At 39.1% G+C, this 11,577-nt stretch overlaps 1 protein-coding gene across 1 annotated transcript in view; it reads left to right on the top strand.

The window, feature by feature from the left end:
- LOC104075783 (thyrotropin-releasing hormone-degrading ectoenzyme-like) overlaps positions 1 to 11,577 on the top strand; it is a gene marked incomplete at both ends in the record, with an annotated part of 43,860 nt that overhangs the window by 5,442 nt on the left and 26,841 nt on the right. Inside the window, 2 exons of the mRNA XM_009576409.1 lie at positions 3,571 to 3,704; positions 3,803 to 3,858. Coding sequence (XP_009574704.1) covers positions 3,571 to 3,704; positions 3,803 to 3,858 — 190 coding nt within the window. The remainder of the gene's footprint in view (positions 1 to 3,570; positions 3,705 to 3,802; positions 3,859 to 11,577) is intronic.

Here is an 11,577-nt window from a genome sequence, read left to right as displayed (position 1 = left end):
GCGTTGTGGAGCAGCAGGCTTCCATCATTCCTGCTGGTTTTGATGGAGTTGAAGTTGCTCGAGAGCTGGGAGAGCTCAGAACTTCAAGCCATGTGCAGTTAGCACCAGCTGGAGGACTGTCTCACACTTCCAGAGCAAACAAAATGAGAATCAGACCCTAACTGATTTTCTTACTTCAAAACAAGTGTTACAGAATTTAACCATTTCCTCCTAATGTCTCCTATATGTATGTGGCAAAACCGGAAGTTTCAGAGCAGTGTTATTTTCTGAGGCATCCAGACAAAACATGACTATGGAAAAACACTTTCTGTTGGAAGAAGATTGAAAAAAATTCCCTTTAATCTCAAATACGTCTGCATATATATTTTAGATTGAATTTTAAGAGGTGAACTAAAACCATCAAAGATAGATTTCTTCCCAAATGAAATCTTTGTTGTTGTTTAGAAAGTCATGAATGGTTTAATATAGGGTTTAACACCGAATAACTACCTTTTCCCTAACTATAATACTTTTAACAGGAAACTAATAAATGTGTTTGTGGTAAGTGGAGAAATTCCCCAGGTGTATAGAAATTTTCAGTGCTGTAATCACCAAAAGAAAGAATTTCTTTTATAGGAAGGCATGGGAATCGACAGACTCAAACATCAAATTCCAGTAAATTATATAGAACTATGTGAAGCACACGCATCAGGCAGTCTCTTAAAATAACCACCTGCTTATATGAACTGGAAAGGCGTGAAAGATTCCTGTCCTGTGTTTCAGGAGGTCAACACATAAATGGTCTTATCGAAAAATAATAGCAAGGGGTTATGGTTGGATTTAAACTGACCAAAACAGCAATAATGCCATTGAACTTCAAAAAAATGCTGTTTTCCATTAAAGTAATACATGTTAGAGGTGTTGCAGAGCTGTTACTTGTGAAATAGGTTATTTTGAACTTGTCATATTTGACTGGCAAGTATCATTCAGTACTCTATTAAAGCATAAGTAATTTCCTCACTTTAGAAATCAGAATTTAATACACATACTCAAACAAGAAAAAATGTATGTAGTTTTTTTATTACATCTGATTGAATATTTCCATTTAATGTATTCATTTACCCAAATTTTGATTAATGTGTGCTCATAGCCCATTTGGTACGCTTTTAGGTATCATGGAGTTGCAGGGATTAACCAGTTACAAGTAGCTGCTTTCAGCGATGGTGGCATTTAAAGGTTAGTTTGCAACAGAAAAGCATGGGCGGAAAGCAGTACTGCCTTAAGGTGGTAGGATTTTCTGCCAGGCGTGAGCAGCCTTCTCCTGACCCCACATGGCAGTATGCCCCTGAAGATCCAGAGAAACTCTAAAAGTCGTCATTTCCCTCAGCAGTCTCTCCTAGATATAGAAGTGGGTATTTTTGCTGTTGCTCTTAAGAAACCCACTAGCTTGGTAAGGAAGATAGCTGGGATTTAGGGGTGACAGGCTGTATTCACAGCACCACACTGGGTCAACTAAATAGGATGGAGTAGATCCAGATTCAAATTCCTTCTCTCCCTGTTTTACAGCAGATATTTGATCCAAATCTGTTCTAAGAAAGCGCCTTTATCACTATGCTGTGAATTGTTACGATCTTTTACAGTATTTCTACAATAATGTTTTTCTTTGCATAAGATTCAGTGATTTACACAGGAACCAGGATTCAAGGCTTCCGTAAGTAGGCTGGAGCAACTGGGTGGATTCTGACTTCAGGTCCAGTGAATAAAGGATTTAAACAGAGGAGCAACTTCGGTATAGCAGTCTAATAGAGTTTGCTTATGACTGAGCTATATAGCCCAGTGTTTAACAGACCCCTGTGGAAGGCAGGACACCCGGTGTTAAAACCTTGTTCCAAATCAGATTGCGTGGCAAAAGCAGCTTAGGTGCTTTGACAGTATGAACGCCTGGGAAGCCCACAGAGTTGTAGGACTTAATTCTGGTTTTCTCAGTCCCATTTCTGCAGGATACATTGGCTCCTAAAGAATGGTTCTGCTTGGTGCTTTATCACAGATGACTAAATGGATGTAACCAATATTTTAACTAAAACCAGGGGTCTGTTTTTTTTTTTTCTCAATTGTTTTTACAGAATAATTAATTGAATTGGTGCAAGTCAGTTAGACAAACCCTAAAAGAGCAATAACAATTGAATTGAATAGGCAACAAGTGAGTTCTTCTGGGCTTAATATTTCTAAGAAGTGTATTTTTAAGAGATTTTAATGCTGTCAGAACTACCTAGGTGAGAACAGGACTTTCTTTTTTAATCATGCAGCTTTTTATCTGAATTCATGTGCATAACACAACTCCATGAATTTAAAGTTAAACACATAATTAGGTCTTTTTAGGATTGGGGTCTTGCTGCTCTTTGTATTTTTTGCCCCTTAAAATGATAGTTATTTGTGTGTTTGCTAAAGCTATTTAGTCAAGGGAGAAGCCTAACTTTTATCTGTAGTCCTAGTCATTTATTATTTCCTCAGAAATTGCTTTTTTGTAAGAAAGGCTGAAACAAATCAATTTCTTTAGTAAGTCTAGGTATAGATAGTATGTGTGAATTGTTAAGACCGTATTGTTAACTTTTTTTCCCATTCGTTACTTTCAGGGAATTCAAGCACACGAAAAAATTCCTTGATGGAATTACATTTAAAACAAATTTTATGTATTTCTTTTTTATTTTCAAAAATGCGTGAGAAGACTGTTCCTTTTGTCAACAGTGTACAAACTGGTTTTATTATAGTAGAAAAAAATGTTGCTGAATTTTTAGTGAGTTCTGGTTCATGATCAGTGTTGTCAAAATAATTTACTAGATTGAAGGCTTCTTCAAGAGACATTGAAGCCTGAGGCTTCGTTCCATGGTGATTCTTTCCCTAGTGAAACAAGTGTTTGTTGTGAGTTCAGGGCGTTTTTGTTGTTGAAATCCCTAGTCCTGCAAATAGTTGTGGACTGCCTGACTGTACAAATACTGGAATAAATTTAGACTTTCAGCCCCAAAGTGATTACTTAAAAAGAGGAGAAAGAGGAAGAACAGGTTAGTTGATATAAGGTTAATTAGTCTAGCTCTAAAGGGGAGCCTCTCAGTGGTTAGTAGCTAGAAGCTGTACAACTGGAAATACTTTAATTTAAAATCCAATATAAAAGCTTCATCGGCAACGTGCAGAAACACTTAAGAATTTTTTTTTTTTTTTAATCACAGGTTTAATCTTCTCTCTATAGCACTTCCATTGAATTATTGGAGTTATGGTTGTAGAAAGCTATTTTAGCATGGCCACAATCAGGGTACCAGACTTAAAATGGGCACCTCTCACATAAATACTATTTGCCAGAAACAAACCACCCTTGGAGTTCTGTGTGGGTAAAAGGTCCCCATAGGACTGTCAGCTGGTGTCTCTCTACATCAGAATAGACAAAGGAAATCATTAATCAAACACAATGTTTTTGTTAGTCTTCAAATTAATTTTACTGCCTTCATGGATATTTAAAGAAAGAGAGAATTTAGCAGAAATGTCTTTAGAATTTTTAAATTTAAAACCAAGTCTTACCATCTTGTTCTTTGTTTCCAGAACACCACAGAATTCCTGCTTTGGAAGAGGCAAGTTGGTTGCTGGGGAATATCAACCAGACTGGCTACTTTAGAGTTAATTATGATATTAGGAATTGGAGGCTGCTAATTAATCAGCTAACAAGGAACCATAAGGTAAGCTCCTCTTCTCATCCCTAAAATCTGCTTTGATAGGTGAACCTTCACTGTTTCATCACCCTAAATGGTTCAATTTTTGTGCTTGCCCCTCACAGGTTATCTCTGTCAGTAATCGAGCAGGCTTGGTCGATGATGCATTCAATCTAGCCAGGTATGTTTTCCTGAAGATAATCTATCCTCATACACGTTGCTGCAATAACTCATGCAATCATTAACTCAGCAGCTGAGTGTGTTTTGAAGTTAAATATGTTTTAAACACACTTTAGTTCTTTTACCCTCCCTTTTTTTATGTATGGCACATAAACATGGTCTGTAGCACATTCACTGCTCTTGATCAATAATTGCTGTAGGGTATTTCCGAGTCTGGAGGGGTCTGATCAATTTTGCAGCAAGTTCAATTTAACACTTTGGAGATAAATAATCTCTTTCCTCTTTCTCTAATGAATGAGGGGTTTTTCTTCTGTTTCTCCCTAATGCCCTGCCTCTCCTTTTTTTATAATTGACCCTTGTGCTGTATTTAACTTCTGATGGAAGGCACCTTCAAGCTTCAGGAATTTTTTTTGCCCTGACTTGTGCTGTTATATCATTTTTCCAATATCTTTCTTTTCTTGTAATCTGCTAAAACAGACTCTTTTTCTGCATGATGCTTTTCACACAGAATGGAAAGTCAGAGTTCTGCTGAGCATTTCTGGAATTTATACAACATTTTGTGTTTTACTATGATCAGAGTTAATAATTACACATATAGTGCTGGTTAGGTAATGCCTTCTTTATGAATTGAGGCAATGGAATTGAACTCAGGACATCCAATATGTTGGTAGTGAAAGTGTAAAATGAGAGGAAAGTAGTGGAACATTTCAAACTTTTTGATTCTTGAGGTACCTGGGAACATTGCATCAGTAAAACACTGTGATGTCAAAAGCAGCGTGAAAAGAATTCCTGATATTACTGGCTTTTCTGTTTGCTAGCGTTTTTATAGCCATATTTGAGCAGGGGCTTGCAAGAATCGGCAGTACTGAGGTACATTTCACTACAAACGGTCACTGGAGATGTTTAAGATTCACGCACAGTGTCACACACAGGAATTATGGCTCAGTGATGTTCCAGCATCACTGCAGGAAAACACAGTTATGTGCCCTATCACACTGTTCCTGCTGCCTGTGCTACACTGAATATATGACATAAACTAATGATTAGCCCTTACTTAACAGTCCAGAGACGTAGTAGGGAAGGAGGCATCATGGGGAGAGAAGGAGTATCCATTTGCTTTTTGCACTGCCCTTCATTCTTGCCTCGTGGCATGTTCCCATTGGCAACAGTAAAGGACTAGAAATAGGTCATCACTTCAGACTTCAGTGGACTGTGATTTGTGTACTCTCTGGCTAGTAGGATATTGCAAAGTATTGTGAAATATCTAGACTATTAGAAGAACTATGTTCAGTAATGTAACGGTCTGTTCCAATTTTATTTGGTTTTGGCACCTCACAGAAGTAGTGTGCAGTTACACAGAATCAGTGTGGCGCTTTCTTCTTTTTCCATGCACTGAACGCAGTCAGATGTGGCTAGACTTCCCTGAAAATCTAGACACTTGAAAAAAGTGATTTCTTAAACTGGTTCTTGTAGGTGAGTGTTCTTCTTCTGAGTCAGTAGTGGTGCTCTAGGATGTCTTGTTCATGAAGCATAAAGACAAAGTCTTGATTAAAGGCTCAGCCTGCATCGTCTGGCCAAGTTTTGTCTACCTAAAAACCACCCAGAGATTAGATGAGTAATGCATTCCCCACTTGCTTTCCAGAGCAGTTCTATGGTGATACTGGATCCTGCTGCTTTTTCAGAGGTAACTACGCCAGAGCGCTGTGAAGTCTTTCACAAGATTTCACGTTGTAAAAACTTGACTTTCTTTTGTTAACGGTGAGCTGCAGCGGACTGCCGCTGCGTTTGCTACTCATGCACCGTGGAGAAAAGTAGCTGAGCTAAATATTTACAGTATATACACATGTACACGCATAGATATTACTTATGAGGAAATATTCTTCCAGCAGGGATACGTAGCGTGATTCCTGTTTCTTTAAAATCTCTGCACAGTCTCCTGTCAGTAGTATTCCCTTGAGTACGTGCCTTAGAATCCAGTCTAGGTAGAGGAAAGATCTGCATGTTTGCAAACAGTAGATTTATGCTCTGTATTTCAAGAGTAGCAATAAGATATGTGGACTTGGCTAAACATCTATCATCTTTCCTATTAAAAAACCCCAAGCAATTATAGTGATGCTGAAGTTAGTCTAATTGGCTAGCTGACTATATGGTACCTTTTTAAGAAGAGTTTGGTGTTTTTTGGTTTCATTTCCCCTCTCTCAGACAAAGAAAGACCAGGGAATAAGCCTAATCCTTGCTCTGTTCCTTTATCATGAGTAGGACTAGAGAGGCATTAAGAGACTGTTAGAAGAGGAGTGTGTTGGGGGCAGGCCTTGATGGCAGAGCGCCTGAACTTCTGGGAGTACGAAAGCAGATGGAGAAACTCTTGCTGGGACAAGCCATGAGGAATTGCACGCTGATGCTGCAGTGCAGCGTGGCTGCCCCTGCTGTGTCGGGTGCTCCGACTTGACACAGCAGTGTTCCTAAAACAAGCTCTGAGGGCTGTCAAAATCACACAGACCCTTTCAGTTTCCTCAAAAAGCCAGTGTTCAGAAGGCCACCATCAGTCTAAAAGCAGCTTAGCTTTCCCCCTCTTGGCCGCGAGGCGCAGTGCAGAAAGTCGCTTCACTTTCTTGTGGAGCAGTACCACGGTTTGGATGTTAGCTGCCTCGTGGATGCAGTGCTGATTCAGTCTCGTCTCCGATGTACAGCGTGTGTTTCTCCCTGACCGTATAGTGTTACGTGATGGGGAGATTAAACACATACGATTGTCTCTGACTGTGACATGAGAAAAGGTGAGTAACCTTATTGACCAGGCATAGAGGTAGTAATTCATAGTTTAGACCTCACTTCTGAGAAGACTGGCTGTTTTTAAGGGTAATTCAGTCGTCAGCTGTGGTCCCTAGTTGCACTGATACGTTATCTTCTTGTCTACAACTATAAACATACACATTTAGAGAGAGAGAAGAGAACTCTGGAATACATACTTCTATTTTAATCCCTAGCTATTATTTTCAGTGATAAAATAATGCAAAAATGAAAACATAACTTCTTAAATTCATGCTGGTCCTTTTTAAAAGTATTTCTAACATAAACAGTTCTTTTTACTGTACTAAAGAGACTGTATTTCTTCAAAATACCCCATCCTTCTTAGAAACTTCTGAAGTACTCCCTAGTGCAGTGTTGAACTTGATACAGGTAATCTCCACTCCACACCAGAAGGGTTTGACTCAATTTTTCCACTGTCCTAATATGGTATGTCCTAATATGATATTTCTATGTAGTTTTACTGCTAATTGATTTTGTTTGTGGAACAAGTACAGGTCCTATCTTCAGTAAAATCTAATAATATTTAGATCTGGAGAAAGATGAAAAAATTGCTCATATAAATTATTTTGAAGCACCACATTTTGTTTTTTTTTAAAAAAAAGATGTGTTTGATTTCATTCTTCCAAAATGTTTATTATCCTTTTACTGTCCAGCATAATGATTTCTCAAAAAACCCCAGCATAAATCGATACCTCCAAGGAATATTTTAAGCTCTATAACTTTAATTTCATAAAGTTTTGCCCATTTTGCCCATTTTATATGGAAATACATTCCTCCTTCTTCCTTTTTGGTGTATTTTGGTTCTATAAAATTAATCAAGCAGAGTTGAATTGAATAATAACAATAAAAGAACGCTACAGCTTGCCCACTGTGTTTGAATTCTTGCAAGCTTGTTTGTTTTTCAGATTTTTAAGTGTAATTCTGTTCTCAGCTGTAGTTCGTGCACGCACCCTGAGGATCTGGAGAGCTGTAGCCTTGGCAGTAGCATAGCTTATGGAAATACATGCCCCAAATTCTTGAGCAAGAATAGCACCTTGGCATTCTCTCTTCCCTTCTTCTTGAAGATCCTTTATCTTTTGGGGATGTTTTGTATGAAATTTCAGTACAATTTGAAAATATGTTGATTGTAGTAAATGGGATGTGTTGACTGAGAAAGCCGAGAGAAGACAAATAGAACTGCGGTTCTCTTCTAAGCTTAAACTGAGCAGAGGGCAGTTCAGATAGCTCCAATAAGTAGTGTCACAGGAAATAACAAAGATCCTACTCTTTCTTGAGTGTGTCAGCTTCTCCTGTCTTTCTCTTTCCTTAGGATAAGGGGTCAGTTAGTGAGTATGTGAGGTGGGATGCCTCCCACTTTACTTTAGGCATGCCAAAGGTAGACCTTTTAATCTGAGCTTGTCACCTTGCAGTGCACTGACAGTTAATGGAGAGAAACGTGCACCTGACCTCTCAATGCCACTTAACATAGGATAAGATAAATTACCCTCCTAATGTCAGGAGTGTTGTGTCACCCCTAGTTCTTCCTTGCTGGGCTCTAAATCTTCATATTTGATTCCCCTCATTAAACTGGTTGACTTAATCCAATATTATGTCAAAGAAAGAGGTCTGATTTGTATTCAGTGTTAATCAGTGTTGGATCAGATGTGATTGTGAATACCTATTTTACTGTCATCTAAAATAGTTATGGTTCTTTCCAGTTCTGGAAGAATCCATCAGTGTGTCTCACACCCCTTTGATCTTGCCTGCACCATAGTCAGCTCACCGTGTTAAGGTGGCAGGTGCTTGGTTTGCATGCCAGTTGCTCAGGAAAACGTTTTTTTTGATGCTGACAATCAGTCTTGCTATCGATTAATATCTTGTCTTTTGTTCTGCGGTTGAAGAGAGAGTGGTGGAGTTCCTCGGATACTCAGATTTTCCTGACAGTTCCTTTTCGGGTGAGGCATAGGTCTAGTGACAGCGCAGTGCATGTCAAGACTACACTCATTGGTTACACATTAACAAAGGCCAAAGATAAAACTTGACAGTAGTTTTTGCATATTTCTTAGCAGCATTTCTTTGATGTTTATCAGAAGCTTTTTCTTAACTGGATTCATGAGAAAGCATGAAGTGGTGGTGTTAAATAATTGTTCTTCTGCTCCAGGGATGGGTGGCCATGTTGGAGTGCTGTCCATTTCCTTTCACAGATTAGGGGGAGAGTGAGCTGTAGTTTCTTCAGATTAAGGTTTTGTTAGGCCAGAAAACCCTGGCCCTGTAGACTTCACAAATATAGGGAGCTGTGTCAGAAATGAACAATGACAAAAAAATATACCTTCAGAATTATCTGTGAACTAAGCGACTTCCCTGCTGCAGATGGCCTTCAGGAGAGTTCCTCTCTCTCAGAATTTTCATTCACCAGGCCAAAACCAGGAACCTGGTGCAGATATATGATGAGTTACGATGATTGTCTTCTTGCCATTAATCAGTTCTTCTTGGCTTGCTTCTTTCCAAGCTGTGAGTTCTGCTGACTCTAGAAAACCAAAGTCTGAGGGTAAGGGAAAAGGCAGTACCAACCTACCTTTCAATATATAAATCCAGATTGTCTCCCTTGGCATAAATTCATCTTTAACAGCTGGTGCATTTGACTCCAAGGTTGATTCCAGAAGTAAAACACCGAAGTAAGCTAATGCTCACTCCGGATCACCTTCTCACCAACTTGAAAAGAAAAATTCATTTAAAACTTAAGTCTCAGTTAACCAAGTACAGTCTTTGGGATCTGGAAAATCATGTCTTTAGGACCCTTTGTTTTACGTTTTTCTTTATAAAAGTAAGTGAACAAATCAAAGCCAACCCTCTCCTTATTCCTTGAGTTAATTCCTGGATGTGGAGTATTGCCACTGAGGCAAAAACATCTTGTCCATTCAGCTACCTGAGGCAGCACCACCCCCCATAATGATTAGCTGATCTTATTTCTGGAAACTGAGAGTTGTCTTGTAACTAAGCCTCTAGTTTATATGCTTCCACATAAAATCCAGAATTATTACTGCTAAATTGGAAGAATGTTTTCTTGATGTTTGTGGTGGAAATACGTGCATAACAAAATTAAACTATGGAGTTGAAGTGATCTTCATTGTTTTCCTTCTCCAGAGATTAAGATTTCATTTGTTGTAGCATTTGAAGTCGTCCAACGTATCTGGGCTAATTGGTTCCTTGTTACACTTGTTTCTGTTACTTAAAGTCCTGTTCAGTGTAACGTCAGGAAAAGTCAAGGCATTTGAGGGCCCGTTTAAAATTCTGGGGCTAGATAATAAGTAGGTGACAAAGGTAGAAGTTCTCACCTAGCCCAATTAATGTACTTCAAAATGTTTCAGAATTTCAACAGCCACATCCAGGGTTGTTGACCTTGTTTTGCTTGGGTATTCATAAACAATCATATAGGGTCCATTTAAATGAATAAACTGCAGTTTAACTCCAGCCTTCATTATTACTCCTGATCGCATTTTCTGATAGTTTAACACAGAGGCAAGCAACAGATACGTTAAGCAGCTCCCTTAATTAGTGCCTCTGAGTACCAGCTGAGGGAGCGAGTATTAGATCGATAGTTTGTATCACGCTTGATTAATAGTGGTATAGATTTACTATTTTAATAAATGAGGCCTCATCTTCAGCAGATGCCACGGTAACTCTCTGTCGTGGTTTAACCTGGCAGGCAGCCAAATACCACGCAGCCACTCACTCACTTCCCCCCGCCCCCCCCCAGAGGGACGGGGAGAGAATCGGAAGGGTAAGAGTGAGAAAAACTCGTGAGTTGAGATAAAGACAGTTTAATAAAACAGAAAAGGGAGAATAATAATGATAACGATAAAACATACAAAATAAGTGATGCACAATGCAATTGCTCACCACCCGCGCTGACCGATAACCAGGTAGCGATCAGTACTTCCTGGGTCACGCCTACCATTCATATACTGAGCATGACGTCACATGGTATGGAATACCCCATTAGCCAGCTGAGCTGGCTGTCCTGATTATGTTCCCTCCCGTCTTGTGTACCTAGCTCAGTCAGTAGGCATGGGAGCTGTCCTTGGACTAGGAGGGCACTTAGCAACAACTGAAAACATCAGTGTGTTATCAACATTCTCCTCATACTAAATCCAAAACACAGCACTAGGAAGAAATCTAACCCTACCCCAGCCGAAACCAGGACATCTCTTTCACTGTCAGGCAAATTTTGGTGATGGTTCACCAGCAATTGATTTAGATATGGCTTCCTACAAAAGTTGTTGGATTTCCTTTGACCTAAATACTCTCTCAAGGGGCCAGAGCAGCTGTGTCTTTTTTAGAGAAAATAGAAAGCTACAAATATTTTAAGGTAGCCATCATTCATTCCATATGCTGCATGTCAGTCCATATGTTCTGTGACACATCACAGCCTTGATATCTGCTTTATGTGGAGATACACACTTCAGTTAATGTTTGCATATGTTTGTACAAGAAGAATCAAAGCAATTCTTCAGAGTAAGCACACTAAAAGTCAATTCTGCTTTTGTAGTACGTATCATATGTGCATCTGATCCTGTTGTGTAGCTAAGAGCAGTAAAGCAAATTGTACAGTACATTCCGGGGAAGTGCTGGTGCTGCAAGAGCATCCTGGACAATAGAAAAACCTGCTAAGAGCCGGCGAAGAAGTTGAGAAGACTCTTCAGCACATACAAAAGAGAAGCTGTAGATCTGAGTTCTCTGCAGAGTGTTTAGTGCAGGGGGTAGGTCTTCGTCTAGTATACATCTATCCTGTAGAAGTGGGTGATGTTGTTAATCCACATCCCCAGAAAATTTGCCTATGCTTCAATTATTTCTGGTACTTCTGAGTTATTATAGCAGTAATTGTTTTATCCTGTAAACAACATTAACTCTATTCTTAGCCAAACCCAGAATA

The sequence above is a fragment of the Fulmarus glacialis genome, unplaced genomic scaffold (assembly GCF_000690835.1).
Source record: "Fulmarus glacialis isolate BGI_N327 unplaced genomic scaffold, ASM69083v1 scaffold44624, whole genome shotgun sequence".
Classification (NCBI taxonomy): domain Eukaryota; kingdom Metazoa; phylum Chordata; class Aves; order Procellariiformes; family Procellariidae; genus Fulmarus; species Fulmarus glacialis.
The sequence above is the reverse complement of the archived record's forward strand: the minus strand, read 5'-3'. Positions and strand labels throughout refer to the sequence as shown.